Source organism: Rhinolophus sinicus, linkage group LG02 (genome assembly GCF_036562045.2).
Source record: "Rhinolophus sinicus isolate RSC01 linkage group LG02, ASM3656204v1, whole genome shotgun sequence".
Taxonomy (NCBI): domain Eukaryota; kingdom Metazoa; phylum Chordata; class Mammalia; order Chiroptera; family Rhinolophidae; genus Rhinolophus; species Rhinolophus sinicus.
The window spans coordinates 29,675,409-29,697,365 of NC_133752.1; the positions used below are offsets into that span (position 1 = coordinate 29,675,409).

The 21,957-nt window shown below is 37.0% G+C and overlaps 1 protein-coding gene, 1 long non-coding RNA gene and 1 pseudogene across 3 annotated transcripts; 2 read left to right on the top strand and 1 right to left on the bottom strand.

The window, feature by feature from the left end:
• Positions 1-3,147: 3,147 nt before the first annotated feature.
• On the bottom strand, positions 3,148-6,391 carry RPL34 (ribosomal protein L34). Of its 2 annotated transcripts, none has more exons than XM_019741996.2 (5): positions 6,371-6,391; positions 5,316-5,389; positions 5,133-5,232; positions 4,714-4,817; positions 3,148-3,275 (listed from the first exon to the last, which is right to left on the bottom strand). In XM_019741996.2, exons 2-5 carry the CDS (start codon positions 5,378-5,380, stop codon positions 3,191-3,193), a joined length of 354 nt encoding a protein of 117 aa, XP_019597555.1. In that variant the 5' UTR covers positions 5,381-5,389; positions 6,371-6,391; the 3' UTR covers positions 3,148-3,190. The 2 variants fall into 2 exon arrangements, with proteins under 2 accessions (XP_019597555.1, XP_019597554.1); XM_019741995.2 differs by having other exon boundaries at positions 6,260-6,390.
• Positions 6,392-6,479: 88 nt separating this feature from the next.
• Positions 6,480-20,972, top strand: LOC109452753 (uncharacterized). The gene is made up of 2 exons (XR_012493085.1): positions 6,480-6,614; positions 19,461-20,972. It is a non-coding gene; the product is annotated as an uncharacterized LOC109452753 (long non-coding RNA).
• On the top strand, positions 16,046-17,682 carry LOC109452752 (cytosolic 5'-nucleotidase 3A; annotated as a pseudogene).
• Positions 20,973-21,957: the final 985 nt, after the last annotated feature.

Here is a 21,957-nt window from a genome sequence, read left to right on the forward strand (position 1 = left end):
CCCGCCGTGCATCCTTCTAATAGAATTTATAAGCAATTCGAGGGAAGGAGAAATACTAGACTTTAAAAAGAAACCACTGACTACATTCACATGTCTTTTTAGGAACCTGTCAAGAATACTTTAAGTCATACACACAGAACTGGATTCAATAAAAGCTTTTTTTTTTCCCCCCACAAAATCAAAACCTAGAACAGTGCAAAATCCATTTTGGTCACTTGGACAGAGTTGGTAGTACGTTCACAACACTCTATGGTCTTCTGTATCCATGCACCACAAGATGACCGTTGCACTACTGAGTGTTGAGGTGGGAAAAGGGAACTGGACTTGGACAGTGAGATGGAAAGGCATTATCAACAGGGAGAGTGAAAAAGTGTGATCTGTGGTCAAGAAGTTAAGTGGCTAAACTCACACAGGTGAAGAAATGGTCACCAAGCAGGCACATTTCACATCCTTAGTGTTATGGATGTGAAACGTGTTATGAATGTTTGTGTTCCTCCAAAATTCGTACATTGAAACCCTATTCCCCAAGGTGGTGGTGTCAGGAGTTGGGGGCCTTTGGGAGGTGATTGCAAGTCAGGAGGCTGGAACCATCGTCATTAGCACCCTTGTAAGAACACACAAGAGAGCTTGCTTCTTCTCGGTGCTCTGTCATGTGAGGACACAAGGTGGCCCTCTGCAAGCCAGGAAGGGAACCCTCACCAAGAACTGAATCTGCCAGCACCTTGATCCTGGCCAAACCAGTTTTCAGAATTGTGAGAACTACATGTTTGTTGTTCAACCCACTCCGTCTATGGCAATGTGCTACAGCAGCCTGAGTAGACTAAGACACTGAGGGAACATCATTGTAAGCCCCCAAATTAAACTTGACTGCTAAGTACTGTACTTCAACGCCAGCTCATAAATTAAAAAAAGAACTAAGCAGCATAAATGAAATCATTAGATATGCAAGAATGCTTACAAGTGTTAAAATAGAGAAAAATTGGAAATAGCCCAAGTATTCAAAAGAAAGGGGATAAATTGTGGCATAGATGTGATGGCATATGCAGCCACTAATTTTCCAAAGAAATATGTTCACAGGGGTTCAGTGGGGGGAAAGGGTTGTAAATTTATATATATGCTTCCAATTTTGATTTAAAATATGTATCTTATGCCTCGAAAACAAAGTGGGAAGACATTAAACTATTAAAAATGATTGTCTGCATGTTGAAATTAAAGGGAATTTTTTTCATTCTATTTTTCCATACTTTTCAAATTGTCTACAAAGATGTTTTATAAAAGAAGTGAAAACATTCCAAATTTGGAAAAGGTTAAACCATTTAACATATGAAGAATTCTTTGAAAAGTATGTAACTTTAATGCTTTGGCTTTCTCAAATTTCTAATTTAACCCATTTATTTTGCTGAAACTTGATAGTCCTCACGTTCGAGGCTGTGCTCAGTCCAGTTGTTCTATGGAATTTTGCGTAGCAGGAAGAGCCCTAACAGGCAAACAGAGGCTTTCGCCTCCGTAAGTATTATTTAAAAATTATCTCTCAAGCTTTTCAAGAACTAGATTAGTTTACAAAGCAATCAAGTAACTGAATTTAATTTTTAAGGCATTGTTTTTGAGTTCAAGACAACAATTTTTAAATTCTTACACCAACACGTTACCTGAACACAACACAGGTCCATGAAGTATACATCAGCCTGAGTCATGGAGAACTGAGTTAGTCTACCTCAGAATTTAATGCTTTTCAAGTATATTCCCATTAACACTTTTTTTTTTAATTAAACATTACTCAAGGTAATTGTATTATTCTGGTTACTTAACAATCCTCGGGATTGGCAAGCATTTGGGGAAAACTGAACAGATCTGACATCTGAGACTATGAATGTTAATGGGGGCCTCAACTATCATTTCTTGTGCTAGTGTTTATTGGGGGTATCCAGTCATTTAATCTCAATTCCCTAAGTAACTTGCAAATACTCTAACACAAGTGGTTCTGCGTAATATTACGTTTCAGTTGTCATTTGTAAAAGGGACAGTAATGTGTCAGGGTTGTTGGGAAGACTAAAGATGTCAAGCACTTTGAAGTGTCAGACACGTGGCCAATAGGCGTTAGGTATCACTATGGAGATGCTTTCAAGTTAGAAATTCTCAAGGCCTGAGTTCCATTGCCAGCCTTGCCGCTTGGTTTTCTTCTGCAAAATCTTGATTAAAAATCTTGTCTACCAGTTAGCTGGCAGCATGGTACAAGACAAGTGTTCAAGACGCCAGAAAGATTTCTGCCTTTTCCCTTCCTTGGAAAAGGGCACTATCATTTGTTAGAGGAAATGCTCCTCTGCATAAGACATCACACCAGTAACTCTGTTACATCATGGCAGTAATAGTGATGTCTAGAGGGAAAGGGTCAAAATTTACAGAATTCTCCTGCTTCTAAGTATCTACATATTTTGGTTTGTGCAAATAGCGTGGGGACTCTGCTCTATTCTCACTTGAGATTGGAAATAAGCCTGACATGGTCTGAAAAAATGGTCTTGGAAAACAATTCAAAGCAGTGTTTGTGTATAGAGTACTGGGATGGATGCTTGGTAGCCTCAGCCCTGAAGAAGGAGCTATTAACATCTTTACATACTTTTACATTATTATTTTACACTATTAAGTTTTGTCAGAAAAAGTACTACATAGGTCCAAAGAGAAAATATACTAAGGTCCATTATTTTAATATTCTGACCTAGATTATAAATCCAACATCAGTCAGAATTTAAATTTCACTAGACCCATGACATGAGGTTTTGTATACATTTATTATTTGCTGATAGGGAGTTTCCAACTATCCAAAACAGACTAAGGCAATGGAGGCTTTAAAAACAATGTGTAAAAAAAAAAAAAATTCCACTCCAAATAACTTGTTGAACACTTTCTGGCCTATGAATTTTGATGCTGAAGGAGATACTACGAAAATGACCCAAGTGGCATTAGAAGAAACATTCGGGTACAAGAGCCACTCTTCTCAAGCTGTCATCTTCTAGAGCTGCCATCAAAAAATTCTAGCAATCACAAACCTCCCACTACTGTCATTTAGAAAAAGCAATCAACTAAAAATCACAGGGTCCCCAGATAACACATAGAAACCAAACCTGTATACCAACAAATTACAGCAGAACAAGCCTTTTAATTATTTTTATTACTCAAAAAAAGCTTCATTTTTTTATTTAGCTTTCTGACTCTGTGCTTGTGCCTTCAAAACTTTCACAACGATTTTCTGCTCCTCGATAAGGAAAGCACGCTTGATCCTAGAAAGGAAAATATTAAATGAAAATAGTTTAAAAAAACCCCAAACAACATTGATTTAACAAAGGCAAGAAAGTACCATAAAAGAACTGAGCAAATCTATCAGGGAAGATACCCAAGAAAATAAATAAAACCCACAAGTATAGACTAAAAACTTAAAAACTGAAACTATTATGGACAGACCTTTTCAGCCTAAGGTCTCCTTCCTACACTGGCACTTAAAGTAGGACAATTCAATTCTGTGCCAGTAGTAGTACCTGCCCCTCTCGTCTGAGTCACGATGAACCAGAAAACTCACCCCCACAGAAGACTAGTCTCTCTGCCACTATGGCAGCTTTCACTGAACTGCATTTCATTATTAGGATCCAGGACTAATGACATGATTTGTAAAACATCTTAGAATATTTTAACATTATGAAAAATTTCCAGTAAAAACACAGAAAGGAGTTACATGCTGGGAACCAAAATGAAAGGAGTTAAAGACATTAGCAAGGGGTACTTCATCACCAGCAAGGATTCTAGAGCCTGACTGTTTGGGGGCCAACTCTACTATTTACTAGTGTGTTTCCCCAAAAATAAAACCTAACTGGAAAATAAGCCCTAGCATGACTTTTCAGGATGACATCCCCTGAACATAAGCCCTAATGCGTCTTTTGGAGCAAACTTTAATATAAGACCCGGTCTTATTTTTGGGGAAACACGCTAACTTTGAGATCTTGGGCCAGGTTACCTTGTGGCAAGGCACAGGAGTAATTTCATACCTATTTTACAGGGTTTTTACAAAAACTACATTTGGAAGGAGTTGCAATTTCTGTACTTTGAACCTCCGTTTAGAAAGCAGTGAATTTTTATCGATCACCATTATTACCGTGTATAGGACCTGGCAAACAGCAGGTACTGCCATTTGTTAAATCCAAGTTACCTCCAGAGATAAAGCAGTCATTTAATTCACACAGAAACCTGTCCCACCGATTGGTGCTCTGCCAAAGGTTTCCCCACCCTGCCCAAACTCATCAATTTCCATTTTTAAGATCAACCCAAAAATCTGTCCTTCGTGATGTGACTTTCCGCTTTCTTGTCTATCACCTCCTACTATTCCACTAGAGCTATAGTTTTGTTCCTACTTTTAAGACCTCCCACTCTCCACCTAATTGTCCAAACAACTAAGTTTCTCACCTGCCTCCCCTAAAAAACCAAGGTCATTTTAATTTCTGCAGCTAGCATAAAGATGGCCCCAAATCCTAACTGAATTATTTTGATCTAATATCAGTTATTAGTTAGTATTGCACCAATTATCCCTAGTCTAGGAAGGATGCTGAAGTATGCAACTTTTGTTTAAACAAATTATTTTTTCACCAGTCTTCTAATGATTAGCATGCAGTGTAATAGACACAGACACACACACTTGTTTAAGAAAGCCCATTTAAGAGTTGTATTTACCTGTCACGGACACATTTAGCACACATGGATCCACCATAGGCCCTGCTGACATGTTTTTTCGTTTTAGACAACCTCATCAGAACTTTAGGTCTCACAGCACGAACCTGCATAAAAAACCGATGAGATCATTTTATGATACTTTAACAAATTGTGTTCAATTTTTTTATAGGTGGTAAGTGCAAACATTAAACTAGGTTACAAAGGGAAGTGGTGTACTGATTTATCTGTAAGGCATCTCACTGTGTTTGTCTTATTGGCTTTAAAAGAAAGTCTGTATGCTTGACAGGTTTGGATTATGGATGCGTAGAAATTCTTAACTCTCCTACTGGTGATCTCTCCTTTACTCATTCCCTTACCAAGGAATTAATGCTCAAAAGTTCAACCCTTGTTATGTTATTCATAGCAAAAGGATCACTTACTCCACGGAGTCGGCCTGGGCACACGCCACATGCAGATTTTGGTGCTTTCCCAACCTTCTTGGTATACAGGTAAACAATTCTATTACCAGGGGTTCGGGACCTAAGATATGAGAGAATAGGCAACAGCTCAGCATTTTGCAGAGTAAATGACAACATGTATTTTAAAATTTTAGAAATACTTACAGCCTCGTTTTGTTAGAAGCTGTATTGTAGGACAGCCTCCTACGGTATGTCAAACGCTGGACCATTCTGAATGCCTACATTAAGAATGGAATAAAATTGCATTGCAGATATAATTCGAACCTTAAAACAAGACAGTATCACATAATTTGTTATCCATATTTATTCTTATGCATAATATCCTTAATTAAGGTTATCTTATACAAGTGTTCCGTGTTTTAAAACTACATATTCAGCCTGGCACACAGTTGATGCTCAGTATCTTGTCCGAAAGCAGCACCTGGGTCTTAGAGGGCCATTTAATACTAATTTTGGTATTACTTAGCAAATAGGTTACACAGATATGTATATGAAGTTAGTTTTTCAGTGAACTACGTAAACTAACATGAAAACAAGTGACACTTGAATCAATCGCGTTTTTTTATCCCAAATTTCGTTAACCACTTCATCACTGCATGTTATTTGAAAACTGCCTGGATTTATTGTTACACGCTCCTCACTAACGTTACACTAAAACAGAACTGTCAGACACCAAAACCGACACGGAAGGCCACTACGAGTCATACAATCAGCCACTTGCGTTTGCATCTCCAAAGCCACGACAGAAAACTCCCTATTAACACATGTTTACCTTCCTTGCTATTGCTTGGGAAAGGGAACATTTTGAAACGACCTGAACATGCCGGTCGTCCGCCCTCCCAAGGCCAGAGAACATCGACAGGAGCGGTGTTAAATATGGGCGTAAAATATGAAAATGCTCCGCGATTTGCCAGAGTCTCAACTAGCCGGACCACAACTCGTTTGTCTCCATACATCGGACTTCAAAGGTGGCAAAGCACCGGGTGGTATCTCCAACCACTCACGGCTCCGGAGAAGTTCGGATCGAGGGTGTCTGAAGCTAAAAGCCGGGGACTTGCTCATCACCAGCCTTCCTCCTGAGCCCTTACCCCCACTCCAGATCAAAAGACTGAGCTTGAGAGATCCGGGCTCCCGCAACTTCCCGGATGGCGGCCGATTGTAAAAGAAGTAGCGATAGACAGCAGGAGAAGAATCCATACCTGTAGCCACCGTCCCCGGAAGAGGAAAAGGAAAGCGCTTGCGCCTTTAAGGGTCAAACCGACTGCGCAGGATAGGAAGTTACGCAACCAGAGGCGTGGTGGCGAGAGCGCCGCCATATTGTACGGCAATCACGCAGCTCTCCTATGTGGCCGGGTTTGCATAGCGCCGCCACGTTGTACGGCAGCCGACATGCCGCCCCTCCGTGGGTGGGGATGCGCCTCAGCACGCCACAACAATGACAAGGTAAGAAGTTTTGGGGGTTGCTGTAGAAACAAATGCCAATGAAAAAGAAGCTGCAAAGGGCAGAAGTGGGACAAAATCAACTTTGTTCGTTCTTACGGGGGCTCCGACACATTTAAGCTAAAGAGCGCCAGCTTTGGGGTTAGACCTGGGTTTAAATCTCAATTCTGACACGAAATAGATCATCTTTCAGGGGTTACTGTCTTTAACCTTCTTTTCTTTTTCCTTGCCATTCAAAGCACAAGCTTTACAAATTGGGACTTTAATCCAGTACCTACTAATTACTATCTCTGTTACTTTGGGAAAGTCCTTCAATTTCCAAAAGAAAGATATTAGTAACTACCCTTCCGAGTTGTCATGATCAAAGGCATCATGAAGTTAAAGCACTTTGCACAGTGTTTTGTAGAGACTATGTGCTCAGCAAATAGTGGCTAATCTTCTGATTAGGTGCTAAGAGGTAGTTGAGGCTTCACCTGGGTGGTAAAGTTTGAGGTGGGCCTTAAAGATGAGAGGAAGAAAAAAACTTCTCTAAAATAGTATAGCAATGTACAAATTAGTAGTTACAAAATAGTCACGGAGATGTAAAATACAGCATAGGGGATATAGCCAATAATATTGTAGTAACTGTGGATGGTGCCAGGTGGTTACTAGACTTACCTGGGGGAACATTTCGTAAATTATATAAATATCTAACCACTATGTTGTACACCTGAATCTAATATAAAATAATATTGGATGTCAACTATAAATGAAAAATTATAAATAAATAAGTAAATAAATAAAATAAGATAGTATATAAAAGTTTACATTAAGTGCCCATGTATATTTTTCTGAGGGTCCTTAGTTTTCATTATATTGTCAAAAGGGTTCATGACCTCAGAGAAGGAAAGAACACTTTGCTTGGGCTCTAAGGAAGAATGCTAAAAAGATCCTTTAAACTTTTATCTTAGATTAGGCTCCCTGGAAACATACTGAGGGAGAGTTGCACACTGGTATATTGGGGGGTGCTCTTTAAGGAAGTGAAGGTAGGATGAGAACCCACAAAGTGTTTGCACCTGAGGCCTCAGCTGTTCCAACAGGGAGGTCTGGAGTTAGGATGGCTTTTCATAGCTGCCCCATACAGGCAAGGGAGCCAGGTCTTTGTACTCCCTCATCAGTCATTCCTTGGCCTGGCTCTCCCCAGACCAGGAGTGAGGTGGTTTCCTGAAGCTGAGAGCAATGTCCAGTGAAGGAGGCCGCTCTCTGTGAGCCAGCTATATTGACCCAAAAGAGAAGATTTGAAAAGAGCATCCTAATAGTCACTCAAGTTTCCTTCCAGGTTTTCCAGTGACACTATTGAGGTGAGAAAGCAGGCAAGTGACAGGGCAGATGCCCGGTGAGGCTTTTTAACTCCTTCATGCTTCACATCACTGCCATCTTTGTCACCACACCAAATGGAAGGCTCTGGTTATATGCTTGACTTTACTGACTGTCAAATAGCTGCTTCTCCTCTGACCTAGCTGTGGGTTACTTCTCTCCTTCCCAGTCCTCTACTTTTGTCCTCTGGAATCCCTTTCATCTCTGTACCAGGCATGGAGAAGGAGGCTGGGATAGAGAGGCAAATGTGATTTTGAAGTGAATGCATTTACTTGCAATATATTCTATTTCTAGAGAGACTTTGCTGGGTAGATGAGTACAGCAATAGGAGATGGGAGCCCTTAATACACTGTAGGGTAGTTTACCTATGTTTCTGTGTTCCCCTCCACCCCAGTGAATAAGAACAGCGGTCTCACTATTACAGGTTGCCCCTATTCTTAACCCCATTTTATAATTTGACTTTACTTCTACTTCTCTTTCAATCTGTATTTGCGTTTTTTCTTGATCTATCTTTCCAGAGATGTGGCGATCTTATTAAACATTTCGAAAACCTCATTTGTTTTTATTAATCTTTCTCTCTTTTAGTTCTCTGTTCACTAATTTCTGTGTGCACTTACTAAATATTTTATAAACTTTTGTGAACTTGAAATAAGATGAACCTACCTCATGCTTTTTTTCTGGTTTGGACTGGGAAACTTTGAGGTTTAAAATTCATTTATTTGATTTTTTCATAAGTTACTAATTTTAATGAGGTCAAATTTATCTTTCTTGAGTTGTGCTTTTTGCATCTTGTTTATAATGTTCTTTTCTAATCTAAGGTCTATAAGATATTCACCTATATTTTCTAATGACTTAAAGTCTTGTTATTGACTCACGTAGAGTTGATTTTTGTGTATAGAGTGAGTTAGGGATATAATTTTCTTTCTTTCCATATGCACAACCTTACATTTTTTTCCAGCTTCATTTACTGAATAGTCAGTCTCTCCTTTCTCTGCCAATCTGATGTTATTTCTGCCATATACCAAGGTTACATGCGTGTATGGGTCTGTTTCTGGTTCTCTATTCTATCTCACTGGTCACTTTGTTTTTTTGTTTATTGGTTCCACACTCTGAATTCTTCAGTAAATTCCAACTGCCGGAAGGGCAAATATGCACTACCTTTCCTTCTTTGTTCAAAAGGGCAATTCTTGACCTTTTTCTCTTCCAGCTACATTTTAGAGTCAGCTAATCTGAATTTTGTTGGCATTTGCATTGGATCTATGGATCAATTAGAGAATTGATGCTTTTATGATGCGAAGTTTTCTTAAGTGTGAATACAGCATATCTCTCCATACATTTAAGTGCTTTTTAATATCTCTTAATAAAGTTTTATAATTTTTCTATAGTGATTTGCATGCCTTCTGTTAGGTTAACTTCTAGGTACCTGACGTTTTCTGATTCTATTGTGAATGATGTTTAAAACTATATATTTTTATTTATATTTGTACTTAAAAACTATTCTAGTTTTTGTTGCTGGTACGTAGAAATGCAATTGTATATTAATTTTACTTTCAACCATCTTGATAAAATTCTTCTATTATTTCTAGTAGTTTGTGTGAAGATTCTTTTGGATTTTCTAAGATTCATTTGGAGAAGTAATTTAAAATCCTCACACATAGAATACATATACAGCTCAAGTTGAACACACCTAGGTCATGACACAATAAATTTTCACAAATTTAACACACCTAGATCAACACACAATATTATCAGCGCTCCAAATGGCCTACTTTTGTGCCTCCTTCCGTTCTCTTCCCCGTTTTCCAAGACTAACCACTATTCTGACTTCTATCCATAGATCAGTTTTGTTAATTTTTGTACTTTTCATAAATGAAAAGTATTCTTCGTATTTGGCCTTTTTTTGCTGAACCTTATGTTTGTAAGATACATTTACATTATTTTTTACTCTTACTGCTATGTAGAGTTCCATTGAGCAAACAAAGCACTATTCTCTTGAGGGATGCTGGGTAGTTTCCAAATTTTGGCTATTATGACTAACATTGCTATGAACATTGTAGAATACGTATTTTGATGAAGATAATGTACACATTTCAGTTGGGTATGTAGGAGTACCTAGAAGTGGAATTGATGGGTCATAGAGTATGTGTGATAGGCAGAAGGCTAAGAATTCTAAGATGCCCCATGACGCTGTCCCATGCAGATACTCTTGTAATTATGTTATATTACATGACAAAAGGGATTTTGAAGATGTGATTAAGGTTACCAATCAGTTGACCACCAATGAATCCAACATTAGAATTGGGCTGAAGGAATGTGATATGAGACACCAACAGTTTCTGCTATGCTAAATATAGCATTCAGGGTTGGTGGTTATTTTTTCATTTCAATACTTTGAAAATACCACTGTATAAAAGGAATTTGTCTTTTTTTTTTTTCCCCCCCCCTGTCTGTCTTTTGCAATATTTTCTCTTTAGGTTTAGTTTCCATTAATTTTACTATGATATGCTTAAGTGTTCTTTTTATTTATTCTGTGGGGTTCTTAGGGTCTTTCATATCTGTATCTTGATATCTTTCATGAGTTTTAGAAAATTCTCAGCCATTATCTGTTTAAATATTGCTTCTGCCCCATTCTCTTCTTTTCATCTGGGTCTCCAGTAACACACTGTATTCTTAGCACTGTATCTCTAAGTGTGTCTTCTGGTTATTAGTTGCTGTATAACAAACTGTCTCAAACTCAGTGGCATAAAATAACAACTGTTTTATTATGCTCATGGATTTCATGCATAAGGAATATTTACATGGCCAAGTAGGAATGGTTTGTATTTGCTATATGATGACTAATGCCTCAACTAGGGGTGACTTAAACAGCTAGAAGCTGGATTCATCTGAGTGTTTTTTTAACCTAGTGCCTGGGTTGGGATACCTTGAAGACTAGGCTCAGCCTAAGATTGTTAAACAGAGCCTCTCTATACATGACCTCTCTATGGGGTGTGGACTTCTCACACATGGTAGCTGGGTTCTGAGAGGAAGTTACTCAAGAGGGAGCATCTAGAAAACAAGCATTCTAAGAGAATCAGCGGAAGCTACATGGCCCTTTATGATCTAGCCTTGGAAGTCATATAGCATCATTTCTACCACATTTTTGGTGGACATATGTCCTCACCTCTTGTTGGATAGAGTCAGTGATTTTAGAATTGTATTTTAAAGCCACCATAGTTTCCCACCCTTTCTTTAATATTTTCCATACTTTATTTTGTTTTCTGACCTGTCTTCTAGTTTATTAATTCTTTCTTCAGTGTATTTAATGTACCATTAAACACAACCAATGGATACACCTCCCTCAGTTATTGTATTTTTCAGTTCTAAGCTTTCCATTTGTTTCTCTTTTTATCCTTCCCATACTATGCTAAAATTTTCAATTTTGACTTTTATTTCCTTGAGTGTTTCAGTATATTTAGCATACTTATTTTGCTATTTTGTGACTAATGACTCCATTATCTGAATTCCTCAAGTATGCCTTTCTATTGTCTGATATTTCTATTGTCTGATTACTCTCTGTCTCCTTGTGTGCCTGATTGCTTTTTATAGATTTCAGGATATTTTATATGAATAATTAAAAATAATTTTAGGATTTGCTTATCTACTCACATACAAATTTTCAAATCAGCTTGTTTATTTCCAAACAAAAACTTGGCTTTTTTTTTTTTTTGCGTTAAATTTATATATTAACTTGGGGAGAATTCACCTCTTCATCATGTTGAGTCATCCCATCCAAGAACATGTGATATCCTTCTATTTATTCATGTCCATTTAAAAAGTCTTATTCATATACGTTTTGTACATTTCTTATTAAGTTCGTTTGTAGGTATTTTATCTGTTTTGTTGCTCTTTTCCAGTACTTCATTTAACTGTTTTCTTTTTATTGAAGGCTATTAATTTTTGTTCATTAATTTGTATCCTGGTACCATACTGCATTCTTTTATTATTGATATTTAATTTTTTATTAATTTTGGGGGAATTTCCAGATATATTACCTCTTCCTTTCTATTTCTTATGTCTCTTGTCAAATTACATTGGCTGGTACTTCAAACTCAATATTAAATAATAGTGTAGCTAATGGGCATCTCTGTCTTGTTCCTGAATAGCAGAAATGCATCCAGTGTTTCTCCACTAAGTCATGTGTTAAGAAAAGGGTAACTGGTACACTGAAAACTATAAGACTGATGAAAGAAATTGAAGAAGACATAGATAATGAAAAGACAGTTCATGATATGGATTAGAAGAATTAATATTGTTAAAATATCCACACTACCCAATGCAGTCTACAGATCGAGTGCAATCCCTGTAAAAATTGCAACCCTTATTTTTCACAAAAATAGAACAAACAACTCTAAAATTTGTATGAAACCACAAAAGACCCCGAATAACCAAAACGATCTTGAGAAAGAAGAATAAAGCTGGAGGCATCACAGTTCCTGATTTTAAACTGTATTACAAAGCTATAGTAATCAAAATAGTATTGGCATAACAATAGACATAAAGATCAATGGAACAGAGTAGAAAGCCCAGGAATAAACCCATGCAAAAACGGTCACTTAATTTACTACAAAGGAGCCAATTATATAGAATAGGGAAAGGGCAGTCTCTTCAGTAAATGATGTTGGGAAAACTGGACAACAACATACAAAAGAATGAAACTGGACCACTATCTTGCACCATACACAAAGATTAACTCAAAGTGGATTAAAGAATTGAATGTAAGAGCTGACCATGAAACTCCTCAAAAAAAACATAGGCAGTAAGCATCTTGATATCAGTCTTGGCAATAATTTTTTGGATTTGACACCAAAGCAAAGGCAACAAAAGCAAAACTAAACAAGTAGGACTATATCAAACTAAAGCCTCTGCACAGCAAAGGAAACTGTCAAGAAAATGAAAAGGCCAGCTACTAAATGGGAGAAAATATTTGCAAATCATATGTCTGATAAAGGGTCAATGTCCAAAACATATAAAGAACTCATACAATTCAATAGTAAAAAAGTAAACAGTCCAATTGAAAAATGGGCAGAGGATCTGAATAGACATTTTTCCAAAGAAGACATACAAATAGTCCACAGGTACATGAAAAAATAGTCACCAGGGAAATGCGAATCAAAACCACAATGAGATATCACCTTTCACCTGTTACAATAGCTATTATCAAAAAGAAATAACAGTGTTGGTGAGGGTGTAGAAAAAATGGAACCTTTGTACAGTTGTGGTGGGAATGTAAATTGGTGCAGCCACTATGCAAAACAGTATGGAGGTTTCTCAAAAAATTAAAAATTGAACTACCTTATGACCCAGCAATTCCACTTCTAGGTACAGTAAGTCTTCGCTTAATGTTGTCAATAGGTTATTAGAACTACAATGAAACAATGCATAACAAAACCAATTTTACCTAGACTAATTGATATGAATAAGAGTTAAATTCCTACAGCATCTCATCAACAGTATAATGAAATGATGTTGAACAGATGACATTATTTGAGGACCTGCTGTATTTATTCAAAGAAAATGAAAACAAATTCAAAAAGATATATGCACCCCCATGTTCATGCATCATTATTTACAATAGCCAAGTTATGGAAACCACCTAAGTCCATTGATGGATGAATGGATAAAACAATTGTGATATACTATATATATTCAGCCATAAAAAAGAATAAAATCTTGCCATTTGCAACAACATGAATGGACCCTGACAGCATTATGCTGAGTGAAATAAGTCAGACAGAGAAAGACAAATACCGTATGACCTCACTTACATGTGAAATCTAAAAAACTGAGCTCAGATATTGAGAACACATCAGTGGTTGCCAGAGGTGAGGGGAATGGGTGAAGGGGGTCAAAAGGTACAAAATTCCATTTATAAATAAGTCATGGGGATGTAATGTACAGCATGGTGACTATAATTAATATTGTGTTGCATATTTGAAAGTTGCTAAGAGAATAAATCTTAAAGATGTCATCTCCAGGAAAAGAATTATGTAACTATGTATGGTAATGGATGCTAAGTAGACTTACTGTGGTGATCATTTCACAATGTACACAAATATTGAATCATTATGTTGTATGCCTGAAACTGTTATTATAATGTGGTATGTCATGTATAACTCAATAAAAAAATAGCCATTGGTAACTATTAATTTTTTTACCATGTTAGGAATGTGTGTTGAATTTATTAATTTCCTTTTCGGTTTCTATTGAGATGATAATTTAAATTTTCTCCTCAGATCAATTACTGTAGTCAATAATATTTGGGGGTGGGTGTGGCACCTTTTCTACCTTGCACAAAGGAATTAGGTGTTCCCTAGATATCTGCATGGCTTACTCTCACTTTCTATGCTTCTTTGCTCAAGGTCACTTTTTCAATGAGGTCTATCCTAACTATCCCATTTAAATTGCACATTCTATCCTTCATCGGGACTCCTAGTCCCCCACTCCCTGTTCTATTTTCTAACGTGCACTTACCACTTTCTAATATACTATCTATTTATCACGTTTATTATATGTTGTTTATCTCCATTAGAAGTATTCTCCAGAAGATAGGGATTTTTGTCCTTTCAAAAAATTATTTTTACTGATATATTTTTAATGCCTACAGTACTGCCTGGCACATAGTAAGCACTAAAAAAAGGAAAAAAAAAAATGTTGAAGTGAATGAATGAGATTGGAGCCTATCAAGGAATACTGAGAGGGAACATTTGAAATTGAGCCTCCTATTCAAGAAGAACTTGAAGTTAAGAATTTTAACATTATTTCTAGATGAGGTTATATTTACAGTCATTGAAATACAGGAAATAGATTGGAAGACTTTCCTTGTAGAACTTGTACACTTTGTTCCAGGAGTAGGTGTCATAGCTTGTAGGGTTCCATGAATTAACGCATTGTATTAATCCTGTGATTATTTGTGAATAGCTCAATTATGTTACACTGCGTTTTGTATCTTAAAAGCATTACTTGGTTCAATATAAACATTTAAAATATGTTTTCATGTTTAAGTTTATACTAGAAACCTCAAGAAAAGTACCAAGAGTGGCCCAACTTTTCTCAACTTCTGAGTGGCCCTGGCAGAGATGGGTTGCTTGCTCACCTTCCACTGAAGCTCCGTCTTCTCCTGAACTACTATTGAGCCCTTTCCTAAATGTGTCACCTGCATCTTTAATTGATTTGCCAGTTTGAGCTGTAGTTTAGAGAGAATTTTTGCTATAAAGAGTTAAAATATCAGAGCATTTTAACCATTCTAATATTTAGAAATAGGAATTTGAGACAAATTAGATTTTTTCTAATAGAAATGTTCTAAGCGTAAAGCCCTAAAGGGGAGTGAGGAAACCAATTAACTTTAGTTTAAATAACCATGTCTTAAGTAGCAAATGAACCAAGTTCTATTGTTAAAGAACAACTGTATTAAATCCTAAAAGGTTGGCTTCAAAATGGCATTACTGCAGTGGTTTCATGTTTTACTAATGAACTGTTTCTATTGGTCACTATACTTCTGTTTGTAGTCTTACTGGGCATTGTTATTGAGAATAGACGAGAGGAAAGATTGAGAGATCAAAGATAGAATAATTGTGTGTAATTGTCATTGATTTTCCTCTTGTTAGTAACTTTTCTTTTTTAAGCAACAAACAAAAAAGCGAATCATTTTATTCCTGGGGAAAAATAGTACAAGAAAATGTGAAAACAGCTTCATTTCTTATTCTAAAACTTGTATTGTAAAACTTAATTATCAGACCTTGTAGAATAGTATACGATTTTCTGTTTGTGTTTGTTATTTGAAAATAATGTATTTATGGCTTCTTTTCAGCCCAGGAGGCGCATGAGGCTCCATCCATGGACTATGTGGCAGTAGTCAGGGTGGGTGAGGTAGTGAATGGCAGCATGTGCTCCCTGGTGGCAGGGGTGGTTCTGGCCCAGTACATACTCACCTTGAAGAGGAAGATGGGGTGGAAGACCAAGATCACTGAGATGCTTACATCCACACCTTGCATCTCTGGATATTGCGTGCCACCTACGCTCTTGTTCTAGGACAAATTCAAGGACAGAAGAACGAAGAGTACCTTAAGGAAGATTGGATAACCAGGAAATAATTAATCAAGATTCTGCTGTATATGTGAAAATGACACTAGAATTCCAGAAAATTTCAATTCACATCAAGAAGCCTACAAGAGTAGAACAAATTACCTGTGGTCTTATCAAAGGAGGAGCTGTCAAGCTTCAGATAACAGATTTTGATATGACACTGAGTAGATTTTCCTATGAAGGGAAACGATGCACAACATGTCATAATGTCATTGACAACTGTAAGTTGGTTTCAGAGGAATGTGAATAAAAGTTACTGCAAGTAAAGGAAAAATATGCTATTGAAATTGATCCTGTTCTTACCGTGGAAGAGAAGTACCCTTACGTGGTAGAGTGGTACACTAAATCACATTGTTTGCTTTGTTGAGCAGACTTTTTTACCAAAAGCTAAACTTAAAGAAATTGTGGCAGAATCTGGCATTATGTTCAAGGAAGGATATGAGAATTCCTTTGGTAAGCTCCAACACGGACGGTATTCCTGTATTCATACTTTTGGCTGGTATCAGTGATGAAATAGAGATTATTCATCAAGCTGGTGTTTATTATCCAAGTGTCAAAGTAGTGTCTGACTTCATGGATTTTGATGACAATGGGGTGCTCAAAGGACTTAAAGGAGAACAAATGCATGTATTTAACAAACATGATGTTGCCTTGAATACAGAATATCTCAATCAACTGAAATATAATAGCAACATAATTCTGCTGGGACTTAATGGCAGGTGGAGTAGTGAATATTGAACACATTCTGAAAATTGGATATCTAAATTATAGAGTGGATGGGGTTTTAGAAAGGTACATGGACTCTTTCTGGTAAAAAATGAATCATTGGAAGTAGCCAAATCTTACAGAAGAGTCTATAAATAAGAGCAGTCTTGTATCAATTGCACCAACAGGAGAGATGTCTTCTTGAACATCTCTCCTGTTGGTGCAATTGATACAAGACTGCTCGTGCATTTATCTTGTGGAAAGACTTTTATTTATAATATATTCTTGCTCTTGAAGTCTTTCCACTACATTACCGAAGTATTTTCAGGCATGTTGAACCCATCAACTGGAAGCTCCCTTTTCTACACCTCTCTCAACACACTCCTTACCATATTTTTTAATATTTAAAAAAAAAAAATCTTAGGCAGAATTTGAAAAATAACTCCCTACATTTCTAGAGTGAATTTTGTAGTTTAATGTTATCATGAAGTTTTTGAGGAGACTTTACACTGGAAAAATTTTATGTGCATGATTTTTAAGTACGGCCATTTTTGTAATTTTGGGTGCATTATGCTGATGGTATCACTAGCTCCTGAAATTGAGTTATATTGGTTATTTTGTTTTGGAAAAATTACTTACCAGAAAATATTGGCACTCGGTGTTTGAAAAATCTTGGTATCCACATGTCACTAATCATTATAAAATATTCTCTATTGATGTACTGATAATAAACATGAAATTAAAAGTCTTTTTAGTTCTAAAAAATAATATAGTTATGATGATTGAGGTTACTATTTATAACTACAATGACAACATTTCAGCCAATGTCTATAAAGATTAAAGCAGTCATCAACAATGTATTAATAAAGTATATATTATTCTGAAATCTGGTGGTGAATTACTGTCTGCAGATGCATGTTGGATAAGTTTATGTAATAGAGCAGAAAGAACATGAGTATGGCAAACAGTTTGAAGCCAGACCATGGAAGGCTTTAAATGCTGTGCTCAAAGGTTTAACCTCTTCTTCTCATGTCTTCTCTTGTTCTTTCTCTTCATGTGTCACCTTTGTGACCTTAGGAACGTAAGTTAACCTTGCTGAGACTCTCTCCTTATCTGTAACGTGGGGACAATAGTCCTATATTAGGGATAGGCTAGAATTAATGGAGGTAAAGCTTGTGACTGAGGCAAACAGTAGGAGCTTAATAAAGATTGGCATTAGTGTTGTTTTCTAGAAAGCTTTCTGCTCTCCCTTCTTAACCAATTCTGCACATCACTGTCACAGCCTGTGTTTTACTAGTTTTGCTGTGTTCTTGGGAGAACCTTTTTTATTTCCTTGTGGTATTTTTTGGAAGAAGTCTAAAAAAAACCACTATGGAATTTACCAAAATGGAAAAGAGCATGGATTGACAGAAAAGAGCAAAAAGAGTTAAAAGGGTTGATATATCAAAGCTTCGACTTTCTGGAGATACTTTTTTCTTCAAAACATAGCTACTGCCTTTGCTGGCAACATGGCCTGGGCCTTGTTCTAATTATTTATGCAAATCAAAACTTTTTATTTCTGTAAAGGACTTGGTGAGATGATGCTATAGGAAAATCCAGTGGATTTCCATTATTGTTTGCTGAATAGCAATCCTATTTTGTAGCAAGAGGAAAAGAATTTTGCAGAATGCTCCTCCACCCCTACATAGAAATTACATAATATTATGTTTGTGTTGAAAGTTTTTCTTCCAAAATGTCATAACCCCATGCAAAAGAGAATTAAAATCCTGTTATTTTAATTTATATCTAGCCACAAGATAAGTAAAGTTATCATTGAAATTCTAATTAAATAGCATGATTGACTAAGGTAGCACATCAAAGAAGAGAAGTGAATATGATAAGTCGAAGACTTATTAATTAGTCTGCGTGGAAGAAATTCCAGGGATGTCAAGCTGAGCCTGCTGCAAGGAGAAAAGAAGCAGACAAGAAAATGTTCGCTTCTTTGAAGTTAGGAACTGAGATAGTGATGGAGGTAATTGTGTCTGACTGGATCTAGTAATGAAGAGCTGTAAATCAGACCTCAGAATCGAAGGAAAGATTCAAGTAACGAATGTGGCTCTCCCCCTTCCCCCCCCGCTGTGAAGAAACAGAATGCAGAGTGCACTAATTGACCTAGCCTATTTCCCAGTAGTTCTCTGTTATTATTTATTAATTTTTAATTTCTGAATTATTTACGTCCTGGGAAATTATTCTTGACAGCCTGTTAGGCGTGCCAAAGTTAATGGAGGATGAAAGGACTGGTACCAGAATTAGCAGGGATGTAGTCACAGGCTACTGGATTTAATGATTTTGGGAAGAAAAATTGATTTCACACAGCGTGTCACTTTATACTACTTTAGGGATACACCAGCTATTTGATTAATTGAGGAATAACCAATTCAAAGTATATTTGAAGTGTAAATGAGTCACACTGCTCAGCTGTTTATTTTTCCCCCTTTCTGAGAGATCTGAAATTTCTTGAAGCTGATGATTAAAAGCTGATGAAGACACACTTGCACACTTTGAGTGCACACCTGTTTGATTTGTGTTAAACTCAGAAGGAAGGAAAACCCTAATACAAGGGAAGATATTTTCACCTTTCTTCTTTCTCCCCTCTAATTTCTTTATGTGATTTCTTTATTCCAGCACGTGGCACAGCAGTAGTTACAATCCACAACCCTGAAGAACGAGGCTCAAGAAAATTTCTGATTTGGTTTATGGTGTATGCGCACAAGCAGAAGCAGTGCTTGCTAATGAACAGAAGGAACAAATGGAAGAAAATGTATTAGAAGAAAACAATGACTTTAATGAATAAGGGAAGAGGATTCGTCTATTGGGAAGATGAGTGAGGCAAAAATACATCATCACCCTCCAGCCTGAAAGCTCTGTGTCACTCATGACTGTTCCCTTTCTGGCCAACGTCATTGGCCTTGGTGTCTCTAATGCCACCATCTTTGTTCATCTCTTTTTGGCCTAGCCCTCCAACTGGTCTCCTAAAGTCTAATCTCCCTCTTCCACCATGTTCCATACAGGTGCTTCTCCAAGTTTGGTGAACACACAGATCTGTAGGTTTAGAATCAGTGGCTCAGGGAGCTGGGGGAGGCGGAGGGGTGGGGCCTGAGATTTTGCATTTCCAGTAAGCTCCCAGGTGAAGCTCATGGTGCTGGTTCTTGACCAGCCTTTGAGCAGCAAGGTCCTCCAAAACTCTGACAAACTCATTTTCTTTAAAACACTGTTTTTAACCATGTAACTCTCATTCAGAAACCTTAAGGAATTCCCAGTATCTACAATTAAACACAGATTCCTTAGTCTGGCATTCAAGATCCTCCTAATAAGATCACAAATTGTCCTCCTGGACGTATGCTACATTCCCCAGCTCTGTGCTGTTGTTTATGCTGTTCCTTCCTGAATTACTTCTGTCTTTGGAAATCCTATCAATGCCTCAAGGTGTACTTCAAATACCTTGAAGTATCGCTAATGTCTTCTAACCTTTTCCAATCCACAAGATGCAAGTGCTCCTTCAAATTCTTTCTCTTATACTTTAGTTTTACCTCTTCTTGCCATGTGTTATCTTCAAACTTATATTAACAGTATAATGTACTTATTTCTCCCTCCGCGCATACAGGATTGTGAGTTATATCAGGGTGGGGACTGTGTCTTATCTTTCTAGCCTTCCTAAGTACAGGTATAGCACACAGAGTATGTATCTAACAAATATTTAGTTAAACTGAAGTGAACTCAGAATAGGGACTGCCATGAAGCCATGAATCCGGAGGCGCTTTCTGCTTTGTCTAGACTGTGTGTGTGTGTGTGTGTGTGTGTGTGTGTGTGTGTGTTCTCCTCCAAAGAATTTAAAAATCCTTAAAGCCTTTGCCGTTCACCCACATTTCCCTCCCTATCCACCATGCTTATGCCCTATACCCATTTTTCAGCATTGTACCAGTTCTCAAACCATTGCTTCTACTTGTCCTAGACTCCTTAAGGGTAAGATTCAACAACGTATTTAACAAACTTATCCCAACACTAAAAATTGTCCCCATGTTCTTTCCTCTTCCTTCCTTCCCTCTTTTTTCTCTTTATGTATCTCATGCCCTTACCCTGCCACAATTTTCCTCCTTAACCCCTATACCCTACCAAATACAGCAGGAAAAAACATTTTTTTAAAAAAAAATCTAACTTCATATCTACCATAAAGATTCAGACAAAAATAAACCACAATAAGCAATTTATTTTTTAATCCCCAGATCAAATGTGATACTTTCATCTCTTCCCTTTATGTATTCATTTTTCCTTACTTTGTTAGAGATCTGTGTATTGTAATACTTTTCCTTTGTATTATGGCAACAGTTTTGACATATATTTTCCTTGCTAGATGGTGAAATCCTTGAGGGGAAGCTTATTTTGTTCACTTTATCTTATTTAAGATCTCTCTGCAGAAAGAAGAAAGGTATAAATAAAATGCATTTTATTTGTCTTTTAAACTCCAGTTTCCAGCATTTGGAAGATTCTCTATTAGGAATCATTGAGCCCTGGCTGCTCCATTCTGCAGAATCAGTGAATGAAATAATTTTGAATTTACGTGATTGTTGTAGATTGTTTTCACTGACCTTTGGAATCACAGTGTAAACAGCTGGTAGCCACACTGCGGCTGTGGAGTCTGGAGGATGCCCCTAAAGATCCATAGCCATTCATTATTGGTCAAGCCCCGATGCAAGTCTTATAGTGAGAGAGTTATTTTACTGGGTTCCTGGTTACATGATTCATGTATTATCCAAACTATTCAGCTATTAAGGCCAGATAACTGTCTAAAATGAACAGGCAGATTTTTACTTAATAATGGTTCTAAGACTCACTGAGAGCAACCTCCTTAGAGAACAGGCAGTCAAAGGGAGTTCCAATGGCAGTATATGAATAATACTTAAAAGGCCCAAACCTGTAGCTGGTAACATAAAGTAAAGAGAAAATATGGAAAACTGTTTGGATGGAATGTTTTTAGCTGACATATTAAATATAGAAACTCTTTTGGTGGGATGTTTATAACTATATCAGCATAGGAATGAGGAGTGATTCAAACTATTAGTTATTAAGGAATATTACAAAGCAAAAAAACAGTATTGTTCTGGTATAAGGACAGACCAATGGA

Bases quoted from the DNA above. Each gene is read 5' to 3' on its own strand.
- RPL34 (XM_019741996.2), bottom strand. From the start codon at position 5,380: ATGGTCCAGCGTTTGACATACCGTAGGAGGCTGTCCTACAATACAGCT. The intron at 4,818-5,132 runs GTAAGTGATCCT...TTTTTTATGCAG, and splicing joins GCCCAGGCCGACTCCGTGGA to GTTCGTGCTGTGAGACCTAA. The intron at 3,276-4,713 runs GTAAATACAACT...TTTCCTTTCTAG, and splicing joins GCTAAATGTGTCCGTGACAG to GATCAAGCGTGCTTTCCTTA.